This window comes from Lepidochelys kempii, chromosome 1 (genome assembly GCF_965140285.1).
Source record: "Lepidochelys kempii isolate rLepKem1 chromosome 1, rLepKem1.hap1, whole genome shotgun sequence".
NCBI classification, from domain to species: domain Eukaryota; kingdom Metazoa; phylum Chordata; order Testudines; family Cheloniidae; genus Lepidochelys; species Lepidochelys kempii.
Window position 1 is genome coordinate 60,546,952 of NC_136380.1, and position 25,875 is coordinate 60,572,826.

Consider the following 25,875-nt stretch of genomic DNA (forward strand, 5'->3'; position numbering starts at 1 on the left):
CCCAGGGAGATTGGCTGGGTGGAAGCTCACAGCCCCAGTTTGACCCTCAGCACTGAGGGGTGAGAGGCCCACTCTGACACTGGAACTCTAGTCCGAGGCCCTAAACAAAGGGAGCAGCCTGGGATTTTGTGCCAAACTACTGCCACAACACCACTTCCTCCTGCTCATCATCTACATCCCCTGTCCCACAGGTTTGTCTAGTTCCAGACAAAATCTGGAACAGGATCATACTGTCTCCAGAGACTTCCCCCACCAACCTTAAATGGCTAGTAGGCCCTCTTACAAAAATGAACAGGGGATCAACCCTGGGAGAAGGGAAAGATTGCTAAAGGATGTAGTGAGAGGTAAGGTCCCAGATCTATCCAGCCAAGGTGGAGTTGAGGGAGAGGATGAGAAGTTCCAGCTCAGTGCAGCATGCAAGGGGAAGCCAATGCAGGGATTCTGAGTTGGAATGGCCTTATCTGATTGACAGGCACAGAAGAGTGGCTGTGTGTTGGGCAGATAGGTGGGGGACAATGTCAGTGCTGAGAGGTTAGACATGAAAAGGCACCGTTTGAGGTGCTGTGTTATTTAATGTATTTATTAATGATCTTCAAAGAGGAGTGAGTAGCTAAGTAGCAAAATTTGCAGATGATACAAAGTTATTTATTTTAGTCAGGACTAGAGAGGACTGGGAGAGGCTTCAGAGACACCTAAACAAGAATGAATGGATGGTAGATGAATGGGCTACTTGATGGCTAATGAAGCTCGGTGTTGTTAAATACAAAGTAATGACTACTGGAGGGAAAATAATTAGCTACTCGTACACTTTACAAGGTTCTCAATTGACTATCAACTCAGGTAAGGGACCTGGGTGTCACTGTAGACAGTCAATGAAAATCTCTGCTTAATGCAGAGCTGTGGTAAAAACAAACAAACAAAAACACACTGAACAAGTTGTTGAGATGCATCAGGAATTTGATGAAGAATACAGAAAATATGATAATGTCATTATCTAAATTCCCTGGGGTGACCTCATCTAAACTACTGTCTATAGAACTGACCAGCCCTGGGTTTGAGATGGGGGACACTGGACTCACTGTTTGTGTACCTGTGCAAAGGCCCAGTACAATAAGGTTCCAGTTTTGTCCCCTAACTAGTACTAATAAGTAGCATGCTGCAGTCATAGCACATGAAATGAGCTGGTGTTCTGAGCATAGGGCTGGGCTCTAGGAATTCCTGCATTCGAATCTCAGCTCTAGCACTATGTGGCTTTGAATGAGTCCCTTAACTTCTCTGCTTCAGGTTCCCTATCTGGAATATGGGGATAGTAATACTTATATACATCACAGGAAGACCGTGAGGATTAATTCATGTCTGCAAAACACTTTAAAAATGAAAAACATGATATAAATGCTAAGGAAAATCAGGTATTATATACAATGAAACCTGCCTTCAGCAGCCACATCTTCTTCAACATCTCCACTACTGGAGGTTTGCAACTAATTGTAGCCCATGCTGTATGATTCTCTGCTCATCTCTTTTTGGCTATAGCCAAGATACCACATTATCCATCCATGATCTTCTTTTTCTGTTTCGTTTTCTTCTGTCATTAACTTTCCCTTCCAGTGCTTGTAAATATGCATCGACTGCTGAACGTCGCAAAATGTGCCCTGCAAATTGAATCTTTCTTTTTCATAAGATCTCTGATGAGTGTTTGCTGAGTTCCAGTCATTTCTAATACTTTTTTTGATGATTACACAAGCACATCAGGGACCACCAGAAATCTGTTGTTTATAAGATGTAATCTACTCATAACAGTTGAGCAGAATTCATAGAATCATAGGACTGGAAGGGACCTCGAGAACACATCTAGTCCAGTCCCCTGCACTCATGGCAGGACTAAGTATTATCTAGACCACCCCTGACGGGGTTTGTCTAACCTGCTCTTAAAAATCTCCAATGATGGAGATTCCACAACCTCCAGAGACAATTTATTCCAGTGCTTAACCACCCCGACAGCTACAAAGTTTTTTCTAATGTCCAACTTAAACCTCCCTTGCTGCAATTTAAGCCCATTGCTTCTTGTCCTATCCTCAGAGGTTAAGAAGAACAACTTTTCTCCCTCATCTTTCCTGAAATGTGATGCCCAGAACTGGACACAATACTCCAGTTGAGGCCTAATCAGGGCAGAGTAGAGCGGAAGAATTACTTCTCATGTCTTGCTTATAACACGCCTGCTAATACATCCCAGAATGATGTTCGCTTTTTTTGCAACAGTGTTACACTGTTGACTCATATGTAGTTTATGGTCCACTATGACCACTAGATCTGTTTCCTCAGTACTCCTTCCTAGGCAATCATTTCCCATGAATTGGGGTGGTCTCCTAAAACAGGAAGTTGCCTACTGTGGAGAGAACTCCTGTGCAAGTTTCACTGTAATACCATACCTTCATATGATAACATCCACCCCGAGATCGCTGTATTTGCATCAGTGATGGGATCTTAACCAGGGGGTTTATAATTCAGGTGTGCGGGGTTCCAAAGCACTCTACATCTTCAGGTGTAGGGTGGTCCAGTTAGTCAGTTTGTCTGATGGCTGGTGCTCTATTTGTTTTTGATTAAGGGTCTTTTTTCCTGCCCAGGAGTAACCTCACTGAAGTTAAAACAGTAAGAAACACTGCTCAAAAGAGTCAAAAGAGAAAGGGTGAAATCCCATCCCCATGGAAATTAATGGGAGTTTTGCCATTGACTTCCATGGGGCCAGGATTTCACCCCAAGTTCCCATAGTACTGAAGATTCATTTTTACATACCAAGAGCCTAATTTTCAGTTACTTTAAGGCCCCTCTACAGTACTCTGGCAGTGTAGAGGTGGATTAAAGTAGGTGTAAATTACATTCACACCCACTTTAAAGCACCTTTTACATTGAGCCTTAGTGTGACTGTGAACTGTGACCTGAAACTGTAATTGCTTAATTTAGAAAAAGAAGAGGCATAAATAGTGTGTATTAGTGTATGTATATATAGGGAGAGAGAGAGACAGGAGAGAGAGAGAGAGAGACATAAGAGACATAAAGAGGAAGTGGAAAGAACTCTACATTTCAATGTGACCTGCTCTGTGTGAGTAATCAGGTGATGGGGGGGGGGGAGGGGAGGGTTGCCCAAAGTAAGCAATATTTCCTTATAAAGACAAAATCTATCTCACTGCCAGATGACGTTTAATCACTCTAGTCACTTCCTTCACTGGGGTCACATACTGAAGGTTGACAAGTCGCACTTCGGATCAGAAAGGAGGGTTTTCCTAGGCACACTCCAACCTGCTTCTACTTATTTTTTTACAGCTTTCAAACAAGGTAATTTTACAAAAAATCTTATCTTTCAGTTTGAGTTGGACCACAGCATTAGATTTCTGGTATGCTTACAGCACCTGTTGTTTTTCCGTGCACCTACCCTCAATGCGCACTCTAGCAGTTTAACTGCACAGGAAGCCTGTGGTCACCAGGAGCAAGAACATAGGATCAGTAACAGCATGAATCATTTTCCAGTCTGGTGCAGATTATTTCTATAAACCTTTGGGAGTACATGTGGTGCGTTATTCTGGTATATTGCCGTTCGTTCGGTTTGTATCGGAGTTATCATCTGTATTTGATCCATTTGAAAATGTTGGGAGAATAAGAGTGGATTGATGTGGTGGCGTAGTTTTAATTTTCGTTCCAGTGGTCTGAAAAAGGCCGACATTTGCTAGCTGATTTACTTTTTCTGATACGGCTTAAAATTGTTGCTTGTTAGGAAGTCATACAAGCTAACCTATTATCTATCTAATTTCACTGTGCTGTCCCTTCCCCGATAATGGGAGCCATATTGGGTTATCAATTTTAAGGCAGAACTTATCACTAATTTCAGTAGAGACTTCTGCTTAAAAACATGTGGGACGGCCCCAGAATAAAACTTGCTTTTTAAAAGCCCCAGCCAATGTGCATTTAAGTCATTTAAAGTATTGCCATTGACTTGAATCGGCTTTGATTTAGACTCTAAATTTATTGTGTGTTCCAAGTCTCTGGATTCTCCGGGTGGCTTTATCTCTTCTGAGCATTCAGGTGATGTTTGCACAAACAAGGACCTATCTGCTGATCCTTCCATTCCATAATTTCCATATACTTTCCTGCCACCCTCAGCCAGGCAGGTGTGGATTCACCATGAAGTTAATTCAAGTTTAATTAAGCATTGGCTGTATAGCATTGGGGAACATTATGTCTCTGGATGACTTTGATTTCCAAACCATAAATGAAATGAGATGTCAGGTTCTGAATACATGACACTAAAATTTCAGGAAAGAATAACAAATATATATTAACCAAGATACAAAATCTTGGTTAATGTGACACAAAACTAATGGCCAAATCCTGTAGTCTTTAGTCCTCATTTGGGCAAAAGTCCACTGACATCAAGGGGAGTTTGTCTTAATTCAGGATTTGTCCACTAGTTCCTGCGAACATCAAGTGAAGATCATCTTAAAAACAAATTACAAATGAGGCTACTTCTTTAGGGATGCAGATGGATTGTTGACAAATGGAGTTTTGATCATTTTGGTGAAATCTCAGGGCCACATGTATGTAGAGGGGATCCTCCATACACATATCTCCCCCTCTTTATGTTGAAGGGGTGGGTCAGACCTCCATGGTGTCAGATGACCTGAAAGTAGAGAATGAGTGGAAGGGGAAGGCAAGGAAGGACCCAGGCAGTCTCCCCCTGCATTGAGTAGAAACAGAAAACCCCCTTCTTACTGGAAAATCCCATTAAAAGTGGGAACTACCAGCATGAGCCATTTGGGAAATTCCTGATAGCACAGCGAGGTATTTCTGCATAATGCGTGATTTGGCTGATAGAAAGTTCTGCTCTCTTGATATAGTGTCAAAATTTATTTACTATAATCCCAGAAGCTGAAGTAAATGATAATACATTCTTCCCCACCCCAGAAAAAATCATATAGTCAGTTTTTAATCAGACGCCTCCATTGAAATAAATTAAGAGTTCTGCCTAAACATGGATGATGTAATATGGCTCTAGAATTTTTAAGATACTTTTCAAAAATAACTGACTGTAAGCATATGCAGAATGGCATTCACTGAGTATAGTCTCCTCTCTTCTGCCCACAGAATTAGCATGAAACAGATAGTGTTATACCATGCCATTGATTTTTAAGGCCTAGTACTGGTATTAGAGAGAAGAGCTTAAAATTCAGTGGCACAATATGACTCCATGGAAATGATGACCTTAATACAAAGATTTTGATGGAGGTCTTACAGCTATGGTTATCACAAAGATTTTATTAAAATATGTGCTTACTTTGGAAAGTGTGTGTATATAGGAAATGGGTGGCGAAACAGGGAGATAAATTAAAATTAAACAGTGACTTGCCTTCAAAAAAACAGTTGACTAATTCATCTACTTATCTGTTTCATATACAGCTGCAGAATCTAGTCAAATTCTGATGATGTTATGCAATATGTTTAGCAAATCAAACCACATTTAGCATACTAAATCCTATCTTGTTATCATACAGTCATAGGCTCATCATTGGTCATTGGTACTAAATCAGGCCCTTTATGATTAACAAAAAGGAAAATGGGTGCTGAGGATACAGAATAAATTGATGCTGAGGGAAAGAGAAGATGATGATGATTTTCATCAGTTAAATTATTATTATTAATGATTCTTATTTCTAGTAGTTACCTATTACTGTGAGGATGACTAGATTGTGGTAGCAACCTAATATGGTAGGCATTTTCTGAACACATGAAGACACGGCCCCGAGGTAAAGAGTGTGCATGCAATCTTAAAGACGAACACAGGTGATCGGTGGGAGGGGGAAAAGGATGAAACACACAAACAGAATGATCATCAGGGTGGTAATGGGCACATGACTTCTTAGATAGGTGTTTGTCATTTTTGTTCTCTTTTTTCAAAGTTAGACACACTAAACTCCCCTTACCCCAGCTTCCCTCCATAATTTAACCCTCCCATCTTTCTCTCATGCTGAATCCCAGATTTAGTTCTGGTGTCCTTAGGCCTCTCTTCCCCAACATTTCACCTCCCTCCCCCCATGCAGAGGAGCAGTTCATTCATGAATCAAAGAAACAGGAAAGTGGATGATTTAGTCAGATAGTTTCTTGAAGGAATCACAGCAGTGAGTTTTCTTGAGGGAAGGTGCAGAGGCAGTTGTGGGAGAAGCAGACAAACGGCACTGGCAGAGTAGAGAGGCTGGGTGAGGTGATAAGATACAAGGGCAGGTAGGTAAGGAGAGGCAGAATTATGTAGGGTCTGAACAGGTTTAGAACAGCAGGCTTAAGGAAACTTTAGTTTACTTGGAAAATAATAACTAATGGGAAGGACATCCTAAGCAAGGTTGTGGAAGCAAAGATAAAGGGACAATTAAACAGAAGTCATTCAAGAGCCTATAGGCAAGCAGTACACAACAGCCAAACAACAGTAGGATACACAGAGTTTTTTTCCATTTCTAGTATTCTGGGCATAGCTGAATGACTTTGGGCCATATCATGACCTCAATTTAAAAGCAGAACTCCCCACTGAAATCAATAAGAATTTCTGCATAACTGATAATACAATATAACCCTTAGTATGCCCCAGGAAGAAATCTACCTGCAGATTTTCATATGGGGGGAAAAAGCAAAAAGGACTGGAGACTATGAGAAAAAATCCTTCATAAATCCAGTTGGAACACCAAACTCAAATAAATATTAATAGTTTATACATAAACATATTTTGGCAGCTCTTTGTTTTACCTTCTGAATATATTTTGAAAGTTTAGCTGGTTATGATTATTTTACATGCACCATGTTATTGGTTACATACTAATTCGCTTGAAATATGTACAGTAATTTTCTTCTATGAATTTATATAAAATAGATTTATTATACTGCATACATATGCAGCATACTTTAATTGAGTAAACACTCTGAGTTATGTCTAACAACCCACCACCAGGTGTCATGCCACCACATTTTGCAGAACCCCCGTGACTGTATTGCATAGGGGTGGGGGATCGATTGGAGAGAGGCTGTCCCCTATTTACCTAAGATTTCTTTTGCAGTCCCTCTCTGCACTCAGTAGGTGCTGAACATGTAGATTAAGTCTGCTTGCTAATAGACAAAGTGGGCTTTGCTGGGAATTCTGCTCATTCCCCTTCTCAGATTCTAAGAAGTGTTGTGTCAGCTATTTCTACAGCAGGAAAAATCTGAAGGATTTAATGCACAGAGTGGCAGGGCTAGTGGTTCCACAACTCTGCATAGCCACTGGCCAAAAGTCCCTGCAGGATTAGCAGTCACTACTACAGCCCAGTAGTGGCTGGGCTGGTTCGTGGCAAGGAGGATTCCATTCCCCTACAGTCTCTCTGGAGCTCCCTTGCATAAAGTCTGTTTACTTAAGCTTGGTCTAGGACCCAAGATTTGGCCTTAAGGACTTAATAAGTTATACTGAGAAACAATGTCCTTTCTTGAAAGCTTATGAAACTAAGACTTGTGTAGCACCAACATGTTGTCCTTCAAGTAGAGATAACTATGTTGTTTTACTACAGTCTCTTCAAATTCTCACTGTCTGAAATAGATGCATGAAGGGATCAGATGCAACATCTTTATCATTCAGCAGCTATATTAGGGATGGTTATAGCCTTTGGGGGGAAGGTATTATCATTTACTATGGACCAATTGTGAACCCCTTATTCACACTGGGGAGCAGTTACTCACGGAAGTAATCCCACCAACTTCATGAGGGTTTCACAATCCTACTCTGTAGTTCTGTACAATGCCTTGCATAGTGGGGTCCCAACCTGGTTGAAACCTCTAGGTGCTACCGTAATAGAAATGTTACATATTGTTAATGGAGTCGGGTACATTTTTGGCTGTTTGGGATTCAGAATTTAATTCAACACCCTTGAGAAAATTAGAATGAAACATTTAACTTTATTGTGTATGTGTAGCCATTTAAGTAGGCCGATGGACAAACTACAAAGAATATATACCTAGAAAAAGAGCATTTTCTTAAATGCAGCATATTCAAAATACATTAGTTGGTCTATGCCCTTCAGTGATTTTGGAAGTCATTTTACTAAGAATTACATTTTAATCTGATATTTTGCTCAGAAATCGTTGATGTTTCCTAATGCAGTCAACCACAGTGGCCTAAGAAGGAGTACTGTGGAAAGGGATCTGGGGGTCATAGTGGACCACAAGCTAAATATGAGCCAACAGTGTAACACTGTTGCAAGAAAAGCAAGCATCATTCTGGGATGTATTAGCAAGAGTGTTGTAAGCAAGACCTGAGAAGTAATTCTTCCACTCTACTCCACGCTGATAAGGCCTTAGCTGGAGTATTGTGTCCAGTTCTGGGCGCCACATTTCTGGAAAGATGTGGACAAATTGGTAAAAAGTCCAAAGAAGAGCAACAAAAATGACTAAAGGTCTAGAAAACGTGACCTATGAGGGAAGATTGAAAAAATAGAGTTTGTTTAGTCTGGAAAAGAAGGCTGAGAGGGGACATGCTAACAATTTTCAAGTACATGAAAAGCTGTTACAAGGAGGAGGGAGAAAAATTGTTCTCCTTAACGTCTGAGGATAGGACAAGAAGCAAAGGGCTTAAATGGCAGCAAGGGAGGTTTAGGTTGGGCATTAGGAAAAACTTCCTAACTGTCAGAGTAGTTAAGCACTGGGACAAATTGCCCAGGGAGGTTGTGGAATCTCCGTCATTGGAGGTTTTTAAGACCAGGTTAGACAAACACCTGTCAGATGTTTATTATTTAGTCCTGCCTTGAGTGCAGGGGACTGGACTAGATGATCTATTGAGGTCCCTTCCAGTCCTACATTTCTATGATTCTATGATGATAAATAACCACTGACAGACAAGGTGTTGTAGTGGGTCCTTTCACCTTGGGAGATGTGGGTTCAAATTTTGCCTTAGACTGCTAGGGAAAAATAATTAAACCACATAACTAAACCACCACACAAATGGGAAGGATCGCCAGTCTGTTCAAGAACCTCCAGACTGAAAAAGTAGGAGTGTTGTAGATTAGCACTGAGGAGCATTGATGGCTCTATCTAGCTGCCTAAGGCATTACTGTCAGCTAGATTCCTTTAGACCCCCCACCTATAAATTAATCCTGCCCCGACTCTGGCAGAAACTTTGAAGGAAGGTTGACATGCTAACACTGCTTGTCCTCCCGGGCTGTGAATCCATCCTGAGTTTCCTTCTTGGCACAGAGAAGTGCAATTTACCTCTGACAACACTAGAGAATCTAGGGTTGTATGTACATTACAGCTTAAAATAACAAAAATAGAATATAAAATGTGTCCTGAGGAATGAGAGGGAGGAAATTTTAGACTATGCTGTAACAGCATTACATTTGTTTTGCTGAGCATCAGCAACATTATTTTTCTCTCTCCATTTAGTGCCTTTATGGATGCTGATTTTAAAGAAGTTAGGACTTTTTTTCTTCTTTTTTGGCCAGTGAACGGAAGCCTAAAGTTGAGCAACTTTTAAGCCACAATGTTGTGGTTTATAGCATTGATTCTTCTTTTCGCATGAGATCAACTGAATAATTTCTCTTTTTCTCTCTCCTTGTGTGTGAGAGCAAAAAAGGAAGAAAATATTATGTGCCCTCCCGGCAAGACTACTTGCAGTTGTCAAAAATGTTTATGGCCCAAAACATAAATGCCGTACAAAATATACTAGTTGGACACATAGTCTGACCAGGAAGCCTTTTGCATGGGGGCTGTAGCTCGGTCAGAGGATGTATGGGCAAAACCATGGAGACTATGCGTGCTAGTCTCCATAGAGAGATAGAGAAATATTCCAGGAGAAGAATGTCCTAGCAGAGACATTCTGATCACCATCAGTTACATGCACATGGATGAGGAGGGGGATTTAAGAAACATTGACTGGAGGAAGGATTTAGTGAGGAAAATCCCCCAAAGATACCAAGTACTCCCATAGGTGTTGGAAATAGGGTTGGTGGGGGTGCTCCCACACCTCCTGGCTTGAAGTGGTTTCCATTATAGACAGGGTTTACAGTTTGGCTCAACGGTTCTCAGCACCCCCACTATAAAAATTGTTCCAGCACCCTTGCCTATTCCCGTATACCTTTGTGATATTCAAGTACACTTGGGGTACATCAGAAGATGCAGAACTCCTTGTCACTTTCTGGAGGCTCCTTCTCATTTGCTGTTGCTTATCTCATTGCCCGGATGTGCTGTAGGTAAGGAGAATTTTCCTGATGTATTTTGGGTCAAAAACTCTCCTTAAAATTAATCAGAAAGAAATGCTAATTCAGAAAAGTGGAAAACTATTCTATAATCCTGATGAAAAATCCTGCACAAAGAAATCTGGTCTCAGATAACTGACAGCTTGGATAGGGCAAGGAAGAGTAAAGAAAAAAAAAAGGCATTAAAGGGGATCCAGCTCTGCCCAAGTAAACAGTACTGTGTTGTTGGGGAGGGGGAGACCTCTGTCTTGTGTTTTTCCTCGACTGCTCTAAATGCTCTATTTCGCGGGGACGACATGCTTCTTGTTCCAGCAGCCTAAGTGAAAATAAACCATTTAGAAGAGGGTGGCTGCGGGAGTTGAAAAGTTATGAGACAAGGGACACACCCAATTCGCCCCTCCCAGTTCCCCACAATACTCTAGAAAAAAACATACTATTAACAAGGTAATGCCCCAATGGGTAAAGAGTGTGTGGAAAATTTTTATTTCTTCAGCTATTCCAGCACTTTAAGTCATTGCTGAGTTGATAATGACTATTCCAATATGTGTTCATGAAATGTAATGTTGCCACATAAAATTTGCCATTTTGCTCTGGGCAAAAAGTGCAACTTTACTTAAGGTGCACTGATATATCTTCACAGTTTTCATTCTAGTGCCTGTGAGAAACCGTAAAATGGAGCTTATGAAACAAGAGCTTCTTGTAACTAATTTAGTACAAATTGTGAAAGAATTCAGTATTTAATGATTTTACTATTTAACATTTATATTGCACCCTGAGTGCACACTTACTTTGCTGAGTAATATGTAATAATTCATGAGATTACCGTACTTTTCAGATTTTTTTAACTATGGCCTCATAATCAGAAGACATGAAAGAACATTAATGCTGAAGCGCATCAGTTTAGTGGTGACATTTCATTCCTCAGTTTTGAGAGTGTTGTTTTTGTTCTTCCATTATGTCCTAGGCAGAAAATAGTTTGTCATTAGATCTCTTAAAACATCCATGGTATAGCTGTTCCTTTTGAGGATGAGGTCAACTAAAAACCAGACAAATTACACTGTTGTATTATTTTAAATATACAACAATAAGGGTAGTGGCTTTACAGAAGCTATTTCAGTGTAATTTGTCAGCATTCTCAGCACACAGGATGAGAATAATTTTTAAATAAAGAAACACACAAAACAACATTCAGATACGGTTAAGAAGCTGGAACAAGAATGCATTTGCACACTTTGCTCCTAGATTGCAACATTGGTGTCAGTGGTGCTTTGAAGGTAAATAAAAAGACAAGGCCCCAGAGCAAAGTTACACACAGTCTGGATGTCCCATTACAATCTTAAATTCAATCTATCCAAAACGCAGCTTTGTACCTCTCCTTTTAATCTGTTTCCATTTACTTCTGCCTCTTTCTCGCTGTTGACAACTCCACTATTTTCCCCATCTCTCCGGCATATTGGTCGTTGTCAGCTCCTTCCTTTGCATTCAAGTTCTTGCTAAATCCTCTCTTTTCATTCTCTATAATGGCCGCCAAATCTGCCGTTTATTCTGCTATAACCCTTGACCATACCTTGCTCATTCTTCACTTTGATTAACCTTGTCCTTCCTGGCACCCCTGCCTCTCCCCTCTCCCCTCTATCCAAAACAACTGCTGCTAATGCTATTTTCTTTCCCACGGTTCCAGTCACGACAACCCCTCCTTAAATCTCCACACAAAACAACAACAATGAGGAGTCCTTTGGCACCTTAAAGACTAACAGATTTATTTGGGCATAAGCTTTCATGGTTAAAAAAACAACTTCTTCAGATGCATCCATGGGCGGTGAATTCTATGGGCCCATGGTGCCTGGGCACCAGGAATATTCCTGGCCTGGGGCCCAGCTCCAGCAATGTTTGAGGCCAGGTCTAACCCTCTGCCCCGCCTTCCACCCCTGGGTGCTCGCCCCCCCCCCCATCTTCTGGGTGATTTAAAGCGGCCTGGGGCACCACACCCCCCCACCCCTTCCCAGAGCCTGCACCCCCACCACTTTCCCACACACCCCCTCCCACTCCCAAACTCCCTCCCAAAGCCTGCACCCTCTTCCCACCCACCCCCTCCTGCCCCCAAACTCCCCTGCACCCCCACCCCCAGACCAGAGCCTGCACCCAAATACCATCTCAGAGCCTGCACCCCTCACCCCCTCCTGCATCCCCACCCCGTTCCCCAGCCTGGAGCCTGCACCCAGCACCCAAACTCCTTCTCAGAGCCTGCACCCCCACCCGCTTTCCACACACTCTCTCCTGCGCCCAAACTCCCTCCCAGAGCCTGCACCCGGCATCCCTCCTGCACCCCAATCACCTCCCCCAGCCCAGGGCCTGCACCCCAGACCTCCTCCCCCCACCCTAACTCCCTCCCAGGGCCTTAGGCAGGTGGGGGGCAGGCTCTGGGCGTTCTGGGCACCACCAAAATTGATACAAATCTGCCGCCCTGAATGCATCTGAAGAAGTGGGGGTTTTTTACCCACAAAAGCTTATGCCCAAATAAATCTGTTAGTCTTTAAGGTGCCACCGGACTCCTCGTTGTCTTTCCACCTTGTTCACCTTACTAGTAATCTCCTGACCCCCTCCTTTGCCTGAACTACTGTCTTACCTTTGTTTGTCCTCTCCTGTCTTCTCTGCCATACGCAGCAAACTCTTTGGAGCAGGGAACGTGTCTTACTGTAAGTTTTATAAAGTGTAGCATACATTTTTTACAGTGCATTGTGAATGACAAGTTACAAGGTTGTTCAGATTCAGATGGAGTTGCTGGACTCCCAACAATCCCAATATCTGGGGACTTTTTGCTAGAGTCCAAGCCAGTGTCACTCAGTGAAGTTCTGGAAGCACTTGGGTAGCTTTGGGATACTGTACATTGCCTTTTTAAATAGATCAGCAAGTTGAGACACCAGCTGCTGCCAGCAAGCTGCCTCCGTCCTGAGCCCTGTTTTATGTCCCCCTGCTCTGTGGAGATGGGGTATAGGAGCGGGGGGCAGAAGCAGGGAGAGGGGGACACCCTGACATCAGCACCCCACTTCCCCCCCACCCTCCGCACAGCAAGCAGGTGGCTCCTGGAAGCAGCTCCAAGGCAGAGGGCAGGAGCAGCACATGGCAGTGGGGGGAGGGACAGCTAAACTGCCGGCATGGCAGTCGATAGCCTGCTGGGCGGCTGCTGCACAGGGAACTTAGGGCAGCGGGGAGCTGAAAAGGGGGCTGCCGGTCCACCCTGGTTCCAAGCCCCCACCTGCTGGCTCCACCAGGCTGCTCTTCCTGCAAGCAGTGGACAAAACAGGAGGCTGCCAAACAACATTATAAGGAAGCATTGCACAACTTTAAACGAGCATGTTCCCTAATTGATCAGCAACGTAACAACGAAACAACATTAACCAGGATGACATTAAGTGAGGAGTTACTGTGTGTGTGTGTGTATATAAAATGTCTTTTGTCTGGTGAAAAAATTTTCCCTGGAATTTAACGCCCTATTTACATTAATTTTTATGGGGAAATTGGATTCGCTTAACATCATTTTGCTTAAAGTAGCATTGTTCAGGAACATAAATACAATGTTAAGCGAGGAATTACTGTACCGGATGATCTTATTTTTAAACAATATCTAAGTATTCAATTAGCTAAACAACACATGCAATTACTGTACAACAAGACAGTCATTAGCAAGTTTCTTTATTCCATTAAACAAGTAGAAAACATTTATCCTTATTGGGAGGGTCCCCAACTTTGGAATTGCAGAAAACCAAACACCCTTGCCCTGCCCCTTCCCTGAGGCCCTGAATCTTCTCTGATGCCTCACCTCCTGCTCACTTCACCCCCCTCCCTCCATTGCTCACTCTCCCCACTCTCGCTCACTCGCTCATTTTCACCAGGCTGGGGCAGGGGGTTGAGGTGTGAAAGGGGGTGAGGGCTCTGGCTGGGGGTGTGGGGTTTGGGGTACTGGAGGGGGCTCTGGGCTGGGACCATGGGGTTCAGAGTGCGGGGGCGGGGTCTCTGGGTTGGGGCAGGGAGTTGTGGTGAGGGAGGGGGTTCAGGCTCTGAGAAGGAGTTTGGGTGAAGGGAGGGGGCTCAGATTTGTGGTGCAAGAGGAGGCTCTGGGATGGGGGGTGGGCCGAGGGGTTTGGAGTGTGGAAGGAGGCTCAGGGCTGGGGCAGGGGATTGGGGTGTGGGAGGGGGTAAGGGCTCCAGCTGGGGGTGAAGGCTCTGGGATGGGGCTAGGAATGAGGAGTTTGGGGTGCAGGAGCGGGCTCTGGACTGGGGGGTGGAGCCAAGGGGTTTGGTGTGTGGGAGGGGGCTCCAGGCTGGGCCAGAAGGTTGGGGTGCGGGAGGGAGTGTGGGGTGTTGGCTCCGGGAGGGAGTTTGGGTACAGGAGGGGTTCCAAGCTGGGGCAGAAGTTTGGGGTGTCGGAGTGGGTTTGGGGTGTGGGCTCTGAACAGCAATTTCCCCAGGTGGTTCCTGGAGGCGGCGACATGTCCCTCGGGTCCTAGGCAGAGGTGCGGCCAGGTGGATCTGCGTGTTGCCCCTCCCTGCAGGAGCAGCCCCCGCAGCTCCCATTGGCTGCAGTTCCTGGCCAATGGGAGGTGCAGAGCTGGCGGTTGGAGCAAGGGCAGTGTGCAGAGCTCCTGTGGCCACCCTTGGGCCTAGGAGCTGAGGGACATGTTGCCACTTCCAGGAGACAAGTAGGGAGACTGCCAACCCCGTTGCACCACCAACCAGACTTTTACCGGCCCGGTCTGTGGTGCTGACTGGAGCCGCCAGTGTCCCTTTTTGACCAGATTGTCTGGTCGAAAACTGGACACCTTGACAACCCTACCTATTGGTTAAGGTACATGAGGCACCTGGCCCTTAACAGCTCTCTTGTTTCTCAGTGCATTTGATTTAACCACCTCAGATAATTTCAGAAAAGTGATAGTAAGTCATAAGTATAAATTAATGCACAGAAAAACTCCCTTGGCAACCCCAACAAATCAAACTCTCAAGCACCATCTTTCCAGAATAAATCACATTGACATTAACAAAATTTGTTTCTCTTACTCTGAAAACTTTCTGGACAAGATTCTTCTCTCAGTTCTTGCAATATACATTTGCGGGACCTTCACTGACTTTATTGAGCAAATCTGGCCAAATATGAGACTATAAATATTAAAAATAAAGACTTAGTTCTTTCGCTCCCTTTACTGCAATCTCTTGCCAAATTGGGGTTAAAGGTAATCTTGAAACAGTGTAGGAGCGGTGTTCCACTAGGGACTTTGCTGCTGATGTTATGTGGATATTATGTACCTGTGATGAGGTACTAAGGTGCCCAACTTTACAACTTAAACAGTTATGTGACTTGCAAAGTCCCACGATAGAATTGTGCCAATGGCAATTTAGGGTTAACTGACAAAATCAGAATTTGAGGATCCCATTTTGATCGCACCCCAGGGTAAATAGGGAGTAACTCCATTGAAGTTGGTGGCACAAGAGGATATTAGGTACTAGGATTAATTGGGTGAAATTAAAAGGTACGGTTAGACTGAGAATATAGAATAATTCCAACTAATGTGTGTGTGCTGGAGGGGAGGAGACATCAGGGTACTTTAGTGGTATGAATACCGCAGCACCTTGGCAGTTCCAATCTCAGCTCTGACACTGACTCTGTAGCCTTGGGCAAAACATTTAACTTTTCTGCTCAGTTTCCCCATCCATAAAATGGGGCTGATAACATTGACCTCACAGGAGTATGTGAGGATTAATAAGAGTGAAACCTGTGCCTTTGCTGGCCATTATTATCAGGTTGCATTGTACTTCATGGACCAAATTCTCTACCAGCATATGTCCATTGGTTTCAGTGGGACCATTTATGCAGGTGGTGAATTTGACCCAATATCTGTAATTGAATTGTGTGATAGTCTGTATGTGCTATTATTGTTGTTTACAGTATCTATTGTACTGTGGAATAATCTTCCTGGAGCAGTGTTAGACATCCTTTTGCTTGATAAAGGATCTAGACTGGACAGTATAAACCTGCACTGGAAAATGGATTAATGAGATGCCTTAATAAGTCTTTTCCATGATTTCCTCTCCAGTAGGTCCCTAAAAGTAATACTTCTTAATACTGCTAAAAATATTATTTGTTTTACATAGCACCTGGAGGCCCAATTGTACGAAGTACTATACAAACACAGACACACAATCCCTGCCTTTAAAAAGATTACAATCTTATTTATGTATTGTGTTATTCTTCTCTACGGGCAATGCTTCAAGAAAGTCTGAGCAAGATGAACCAGCTTTCTCTCCTGATGAAGAAGTCTTTTAGTTCTGATCCAGAGCTTGCAGAGATTAGGCAGCTAAACTGTGCTACTGTAGGGACAGACAGGATGAAAGAACCCACCACAATGTATTGCCTTTGGCTTATTTTTAATCCATTTCCATAAAGAGTTCTCCTTCTACGCCACACTTACTGACATTATAAATCAATGCATAAATTCAGGAAGGCATTAAACCTGAAATCCAGATAAATGGTGCTTAACTGTTATACTCAAATTATTCTAGCAAATGTGTTAAGTATCATCTTCCATTTTTCAAATCTACCCTAAATATCTTTTACAAAATGATATAAATGTTTGCAATCTGGGCCTTCTCACTGAAGTTATGGGGGTTTTTTTAGGTCTGAAGTAGTTTTAGTGCATTCTCTTTTGATTCTTTCCTAAACAAGGGCACTGCAACTGCAGCAGCCACCCTCAAACCCTCTAACTAGGGCCCATATAGTATTCTAGTCTAGTCTAGTCCTTTTATTATGTTGTAAATCGTATTTATCACACTAGTGCCTAAGGACCAACCAAAAGTGGGGCCCCATTGTGCTAGGTACCATACGAAGCTAGAACTGTAGACAGTCTCTGCCCCAAAGAGCTTACACTATAAATAGATAAGACGGGGCAGGGCAGGACAATCCCGCTCCCATTACCATGGTACGGGAGCACCCTTCAGCAGTGCATGCAGCGATGTGACAAGCATCTGTCACAAGTGGAACTGAATCTTCCACCCCTGTGCAGCATTCTCAATGACATCAGAGCGAAGGCACAGTCGCTATAGAACCTAATCCTTCTTTGAGTTGCATGGGTGTACTGAGAGGGAGAGGGCACAAAATGCCTCTTTCTCCCACCGGGTGCCCATAAAACAATAGAACTACAGTTTGAACCGCGAGCTGAGGAGAGCATGAAGATGAAGGCCCTGTTACGACACCTGACAGTGTATCCCACTCCAAGGGAATACGTGGAAGACCCAAGCAGGCCCTGAGGACGTATGCTGCAATGTGAAGCGTTTGCTAACTGGTGATCCAAGCTGCCCGCCATGGCAGCAGCAGCAAAGTGCTCCCAATCATGTGTTTGCCCCCAAACATCCTGAGCCATCCTGACCCCCACTTGCAGGCTGGCTTTGAGGATTCCTGAGTGTCCAGCATAATTCTGTTCTGTCCCTCCACAGAGTAATTAAGGCAAGTGAGGACAGGATTTAGGTATCAAAAGTATTCACCAGCCTTGATAAGCATTTTGGGCAGGACTTATCAAAACAGCACAGTTTGGTAACAAATCAATATGGATTTACATCTATAGCAGGGGTGGCCAACCTGACACTGAGAAGGAGCCAGAATTTACCAATGTACATTGCCAAAGAGCCACAGTAATATGTCAGGAGCCCCCCAGTGAGCTCCCCGCACCCCGCTCCCAGCGCCTCCCGCCCACCAGCAGCCCCGCCAATCAGCGCCTCCCCCTCTTTCCCCGCACCTCCCGATCAGCTGTTTCATGGCATGCAGGAGGCTCGGAGGGGGAGTGGGAGAAGCGAGGGCATGGCAGGCTCAAGGGAGGGGGCAGGAAGGGGTGGAATGCAGGCAAGGCCTGTGGCAGAGCCAGGGGTTGAGCAGTGAGCCCCCCTGGCACATTGGAAAGTTGGCACCTGTAGCTCCAGCCCCGGAGTCGGTGCCTCTACAAGGAGCCGCATGTGGCTCCGGAGCCACAGGTTGGCCACCTCTGATCTATAGGATCGAAAAAGGTTACCTCTTAGTTACACTCCTGGATACAGATGGAAACCGTGTTGTAAATTATGAAGAATGATGCAGTGACTTTGTGTCATGCTGTTCATTGTAACTTCTAAGTGAAATTGCTTTGAACTTCTGACTCTTAAAAATAAAAGACACAAACTAATAACATGCATTTTCCTGCAGACTTCTGATTCAAAGAAGTAAAAATGGCGTCAACAACACACATCTCAGAGGAAGAGATGACAGACTTAAGAGAGGCTTTCAACAAAGTCGGTGAGTACAGTTAGCATGTAACATACGACACGAGGTAAAGTTGTATTCTATCCCGCTGTACTGGCCAGCTTCAGTTAATGAGCCATGCTTCAGTACTGTCATACTGTGAAATGGAAACTATATGAAGTAATGTTCATACAACTGCAGTCCTTTTCAAATAAAACCACTTTAGCCTGCAGTAGCTTTCTGGAAGTATAGTATTGGCATTCCTTTGCTGGATGAAGACAGCAGAAGGTTGCGAAACTGGTTTTATGAAATAATTTGAAAACATGAAGTATTTTAAAGCATTTTCACCCAAACATTTATTCAAGGCAAATTACTGAGAAGACAAAACAAGGATTTTTGATATAACATAATACATTCCCTAGGGAAACTGAAACAAAGGCAAATTAAAAAAACCTCAAATGTACAGCCCCTTTTCCTTGATCCTTTTGTGCTCTAGGTGTGTTTTTAAATTCATATCCCCTTTTCTACTTTTAAGCCCCATTCTGTTTTTCTCTACTTACACCGGACCATCTCTCTCCCCTGATTCTAAGGATATGCATTTCTGTCTCTCACAGCTCACTTATTCTCAGCCATTAAGTCCTTTCATTGCTACGAAGCATTTTCCCTTTCTCAGTCCTGATCCTCTCTCTAGGTCCTCTTCTCTCTACTAGTTTCTGTTTTCACTGTGAAACAGACATTGAAAGGACACTTTTCACAATCCCATATTAATCCATACTTCTGTTGCTAAGAATTATAGAATCATAGAATATCAGGGTTGGAAGGGACCTCAGGAGGTCATAGTCAAAGCAGGACCAATCCCCAACTAAATCATCCCAGCCAGGGCTTTGTCAAGCCTGACCTTAAAAACCTCAAAGGAAGGAGATTCCACCGCTTTCCTAGGTAACCCATTCCAGTGCTTCACCACCCTCCTAGTGAAAAAGTTTTTCCTAATATCCAACCTAAACCTCCCCCACTGCAACTTGAGGCCATTACTCCTTGTTTTGTCATCTGGTACCACTGAGAACAGTCTAGATCCCTCCTCTTTGGAACCTCCTTTCAGGTAGTTGAAAGCAGCTATCAAATTCCCCCTCATTCTTCTCTTCTGCAGACTAAATAATCCCAGTTCCCTCAGCCTCTCCTCATAAATCACGTGCTCCAGTCCCCTAATTATTTTTGTTGCCCTTCGCTGGACTCTTTCCAATTTTTCTACATCCTTCTTGTAGTGTGGGACCCAAAACTGGACACAGTACTCCAGATGAGGGAATGATCACGTCCCTCAATCTGCTGGCAATGCTCCTACTTATACAGCCCAAAATGCCATTAGCCTTCTTGGCAACAAGGGCACACTGTTGACTCATATCCAGCTTCTCATTCACTGTAACCCTAGGTCCTTTTCTGCAGAACTGCTGCCTAGACGCTCAGTCCCCAGCCTGTAGTAGTGCCTGGGATTCTTCCGTCCTAAGTGCAGGACTCTGCACTTGTCCTTGTTGAACCTCATCAGATTTCTTTTGGCCCAATCCTCTAATTTGTCTAGGTCCAATCCTCTAATTTGTCTAAGAAGCAGCCTCAAATGTAAATCCTATGTGGCTTTGCTGCACATGACATGGTCAATTTCCAGCTCAACTCAGGAAATCACAACATATACTTCTTTGAAATCTCTCTTTGGGCAAATGAAGACTACAAAACAACATTTGGGACAATAATATATATACTGAGAGTATAGGAGAGTTTATTACAAATAACAAGTTGCTAGCATTTTCATATGTCAAAGAAAAAATCTGTCTACATGACATCTAAATAGTTTCAAAATATAAATCCCCTCATTAAAAATCTTTACAAATCACAATAGGCAACTGAGGTAGAATGTTTCATTTTAAATTCCATACAGTTCTGCATTTTGATGCTATGGGTTGCTGATAGCTAAACATTTGTATGTACAGGACCCTCACCAATATCCAAAGCAAAATGAGAAGCAATGAAATAATGGGACAATATTGGAATAATCATACTTCTGTTATTATTTGCCTACTACTGTTACATGTAACATGCAAGGATACTGTCATGGAAAGAGATTAGAGAAATAAAATGATTTTACTAATTTTTTCTCATTTGCGTAATTTGCACATTTGAGAGCAATTTGTGAATAGTCATTTTGCGTATTTTCAGAAATGCTCCTACAGACAGGGTAATCTCTGCCTAACTCACACTCTCATTTTAGCCCTTAATAAAAGAATGCAGTAGGAGAAGGCTAATAACTTTTGGTTTTGAGTTTGTTTTTGTTTATTTTGTAAAACCATTAATTCAGTGTAAATTTAATAAATTCAAACTATGAATACATCCACATATCGCGCTGCTACTGTAACATATATCCAACTAACATACAGATTCTTCCTTCTTTTTTTGTTTCATGGTCATTATAAACTTTCCTTGGGATTGAAAAGGTCACTGCAATTGTTAAAAACAATTTACTATATTTTTGTTATAAGATTAAAAAAATCATTACACATAATTCATATTTCCTGAAAAAAACCTTTTCTGTGCAGACAGGTTCATTAAGCTGTTTTTTCCTTTACAGACATTGATGGAAATGGTTTCATAAGCAGTTGTGAATTAACAGAGCTGTTCAAAGCAGCCAATCTGCCTCTGCCAGGATATAAAATCAGAGAAATCACTCAGAATTTGATGGCCACGGGAGATCAAAACAATGATGGCAAAATCAGCTTTGATGAATTTATTGCAGTGAGTAAAATGTTATTTTGGAGAATATCCTCTAAAAAGAAATTCAGAAAAAAAAACAGTCTAACTTGCAAAACTAGAGCTGGTCAGAAATTTTCTGTCAAAATGATTTTTCAGTGGTAAATGCAGTTTCCGCAAGCTGGGACAAAAACAAATGTTGAAGTATTGGAATTTCCTGCAGGATGGAAATTTCAGAATTGCACTTACCTCTGTTCAAAATTTAAACTTCTAAGGGCTTGTCTCCAGAATACAAAGACTCTGTAGATTCCTAATACTCTTTAACTTCCTATTTATTAGTTAAAATATAAAAAAATTATAAGGTCCAATTCTGCTAAGGCAGCCACAAGTGTGAACTCTTGCTGAGAGTGCCCATTCAAATAATTGTTAGTATTACAGATTATTTATTTATTCGATGCCCACATTGTTTTCAGCTCTGAAAAAGACATAGAGGACAGCATGGTCCCAAGAAATTTACAACCTAAAAGCTCATAGTTTTATAGCTTGCAATTTTAAAATCACTCTCTGTATTTTGAAAGGTATTCCACGGCCTGAAGAGCACAGATGTGGCTAAAACCTTTCGAAAAGCAATCAATAAAAAGGAGGGGATTTGTGCTATCGGTGGAACTTCAGAACAGTCCAGTGTTGGAACCCAACATTCTTATTCGGGTATGTAGAGTCAATTGATATAGGTAGTAATTGCAACTAAATGGTCCCTTGGAGATCATTTCGCAACTGTCAGTGTGAAAAGCCTTAGGAAATTGCCGTATCGATAAGGGAGACTTAGAACAGGCATATTTTGGACAAACTGTAATAAAGCTGAGGAGAAGTAAGAGCAGTATTTTGGCCAAAAATGCAACCTCCCTAATTTTAAATAATTGTTCGGTTCTCAGGTGGAATAGATAAGTGTCAGAAAAGGTACCAAATCACTTTTAATAAGAACTGAGATTTTCATGTCAAGAGAATTGGTAAAAGTTTTAGGCTCCAAATTGATAGATCTGACCTTTTGCTTGCAGAAGAAGAAAAGTACGCCTTTGTGAATTGGATTAACAAAGCCCTAGAGAATGACCCTGATTGCCGACACGTGCTCCCAATGAATCCAGACACTGATGACCTCTTCCTGGCGGTTGGTGATGGCATCGTGCTGTGGTAAATACCACCTATGTTTCCCTACACAGTTAGGCCCTGACCCTGTGAAAACTGATGCGTGTGCTTACCTTGAAGTACACAAGCAGTTGCGTTGCCTTTAGAGTTAGGCATGTGCGTAATTCTTGCAGGATCAGGGCCCTAGTGATTCTCTTTCTCACACATTTTTTCTCTTAAGAGATTATAAGGTTTTTTCAAACTATTGTTTATCATTGAAAAATAGATATTTTATATGTTAAAAGTGATTGTCTCTGTCCATTAGAATCAGGGGAGAAATAACGAAGCCAACAGGAATGAGCCTGAGTAGAAAATGAATAAAAACTGGGTAAGGACCTCAGAATATAGAACCCAGTGAGTTTTATATACTTATTTGCATATCTGAAATGTCCTGCATTACACAACATGGGCCAAATCCTGAAGTTCTCACTCAGTCCTTACTCATATACAATTCTTATGTAGGATTAGTTGGAGATTTAGATGAATAAGGACTTCAAGACTTGGCACAATGGGCATTTTGCTGAAGATAAGAATGGAATAACTTAGTAAGGGCTTCAGGAGATGGTTCTACCTTTTCTATTAAATGAGACTGAAACACAACCAACCTGCCTAAATGTGAAGGACTCTGAGCAGCCCAAGACTTTACAACTTACTATGAAAGAACTATATTGTTAGATACAAAGAGAAAATTCCATGTCAGGCATGCCCAGTAAACACATGAACGTGTAGGTCTTTTTCTTATGTACTATGTTTTGTAATAGTAATAAGAAACTTGAGACAGGGCATTTCTAGGGGGTTCCTATCTAGATGCATGCAAAATATTTGTGATGCAAAAATTATGGTTTTCATATTTTATTATGAACGTGAAATTCTGCTGAAGTCTGCCTATTTTTTGAGCAAAATTGAGACCATTTTTGTACAGACTGGTTCATTTTTGAGTGAAGATGGATGGCTTTGTGTCAAAAATGTGTGTAAATCTGAGGATTTGTTTGCAGTTGTGGACAATGAAAATAGCTATTTTTTCAAATTTTGCATGAAGTCTTTGGAGGTAGAGGGTGAAAAGCAACGTGAAACAGTGAATCTTTTGACATGAATTTCCACAAAATTAACATTTTGAATTTCACACAGGTTTACTTTATTGCTCTTTTTGGCCACTATTCAATATATCTGTCTGTCACCTTCCATTCCTCCACTGGTTAGGAAAAAGCTGTGCTAAAATATTGCAGTACATGTGTGTCTGTGTCTGTCTGTGGGGGGGCGGGGAGGAGACTATCTACTGGTGTTCCTGGACTTTTTAATGCACTAAGCAAGGTCCTGTGGTCAATTCAGTCTCTGGATATTTGATCAACATGCCACACTTTGCACTGATTAGATCTCAGCTGGAGTATTGTGTCCAGTTCCAGGTGCCACATTTCAGGAAAGATGTGGACAAATTGGAGAAAGTCCAGAGAAGAGCAACAAAAATGATTAAAGGTCTTGAAAACATGACCTATGAAGGAAGATTGAAAAAATTGGGTTTGTTTAGTCTGGAGAAGAGAAGACTGAGAGGGGACATAACAGTTTTCAAGTACATAAAAGGTTATTACAAGGAAGAGAGAGAAAAATTTGTTCTCCTTAATCTCTGAATATAGGACAAGAAGCAATGGGCTTAAATTGCAGCAAGGGAGGTTTAGGTTCAACATCACGAAAAATGTCCTAGCTGTCAGGGTGGTTAAGCACTGGAATAAATTGCCCAGGGAGGTTGTGGAGTTTCCATCATTGGAGATTTTTAAGAGCAGGTTGGACAAACACCTGTCAGGGATGGTCTAGAATAGATAATACTTAGTCCTGCCCTGAGTGCAGGGGACTGGATTAGATGACCTCTTCAGGTCCCTTTCACTCCTACAATTCTATGATATTATGATGAAGGTTCAAAATGACTTTGGTGTAGGCATAATGACGTATTTCTCACTTGTGTTTATTCTTTAATTTACAGTAAAATGATCAACTTTTCAGTGCCAGATACAATTGATGAAAGAACAATCAACAAAAAGAAGCTCACTCCATTCACTATACAGGTACTGAAACATCAAGTATAAATGCTGAGTCGCTGTTATGTAATTAATTAGGTGTAATACTATACATTTCATAGCTCTGCACAATGCAGCCAGACACAGTTTGTGGCAAAGTAGGGTACTCAGGCTGCAATTCTGCAAATATTTACAACCATGCTTAATTTTGAACTTGAGAATCATCCCATTGAAATCAATGGGACTACTCATGTGCTTATAATTAAGCCAGGGTATAAATCTTAGGATCTAAGTGATAGGTGCCTAATGAATCTCCTTCCTTAGAAGTTTTTAAGGTCAGGCTTGACAAAGCCCTGGCTGGGATGATTTAATTGGGGATTGGTCCTGCTTTGAGCAGGGGGTTGGACTAGATGACCTCCTGAGGTCCCTTCCAACCCTGATATTCTATGATTCTATGAATACTACAGATGGGATGAGATGAAGACAATGACAAATTCAAATGTGGGTTAACTGCTAGAATACTAAATGCAGGTGAAAGTAAACACTTACCGGTATGGTAGGGGCAGGGCCTCGGGCGGAAGGGGCGGGGCTAGGGAGTCAGCCTCCCCCAGCCAGCCCATCCATGCTGCCTGGCCTGCACCGCCCGGGGCTCCCGTGGAGGGGGGAGGGGGAGCAAAAGGGGCAACAAGATTAAAGCGCGGCCATGGCCGCGCTTTAAGCAGCGTCCTTTGCTGCGGCAGCACTTTAGCGTTGCTGACCCTTTTGTGCCACCCACCCCGTCGTCAGCCCTGCCGGTAGGGTCCATAACAGTTTGTTACAGCAGGACCCCTGACGGGGGGGGTGGGGAAAGGGGCAGCGATGTTAAAGCGCTACCCCAGCAGTGCTTTAATGTCAGCTGCGTACAGGCCAGTCCTGGCAGCCACTTTTTACTGGTACGCCGTACAGACCCATACTGTCTGACTTTCACCCCTGACTAAATGACAGCTGAGTACTGAGATTAAGTGACTTGCCCATGGGTCACACAGGAATTCTGTGGCAGAGCCAGAAACTGAACCCACATCTCTTGAGTTCCAGTCTAGTGCCTTAATCAAAAGGCCATCCTTGCTCTAGAAAATACCACATATGTGAAAGATGGCTGAGTTAACGCCGTTGGGCCCTTAGCGTTTGCATTTTCTTTTGTGATTTTTATCTGTTCAACCGGCATGTTGGATTCATTTTGTAATGTACATTGCGTGCGTGTGTGCACACCTTCATTATTTAAAGATGAACTGGAAAACAAAATTCTACCTGCCAAGATCTAAATTCAAGTTTATTCTGTTTCCCTTACAACAGTATGTAGAGATACATCGTTCTATACAGTGTATATATGTACCTCTGTACCAGTATATAAATAGATATCTACTATATATGTACACATAACCCACTGTAGCCTTCAGTTACT

General features: G+C 42.5%; 1 protein-coding gene across 2 annotated transcripts in view; it reads left to right on the forward strand.

Annotated features, from left to right (window-relative positions):
• The first annotated feature begins 3,173 nt into the window (after positions 1 to 3,173).
• LCP1 (lymphocyte cytosolic protein 1) overlaps positions 3,174 to 25,875 on the forward strand; it is a 40,091-nt gene continuing 17,389 nt past the window's right edge. For both annotated transcript variants that reach the window (XR_012158976.2, XM_073344553.2), the window contains exons 1-6: positions 3,174 to 3,333; positions 18,475 to 18,564; positions 21,125 to 21,288; positions 21,822 to 21,951; positions 22,299 to 22,431; positions 24,401 to 24,482. Coding sequence is in view for 1 of the 2 variants with exons in the window: in XM_073344553.2 (XP_073200654.1) it covers positions 18,498 to 18,564; positions 21,125 to 21,288; positions 21,822 to 21,951; positions 22,299 to 22,431; positions 24,401 to 24,482 (576 nt within the window). In the remaining variant the exon portion in view is untranslated. The remainder of the gene's footprint in view (positions 3,334 to 18,474; positions 18,565 to 21,124; positions 21,289 to 21,821; positions 21,952 to 22,298; positions 22,432 to 24,400; positions 24,483 to 25,875) is intronic.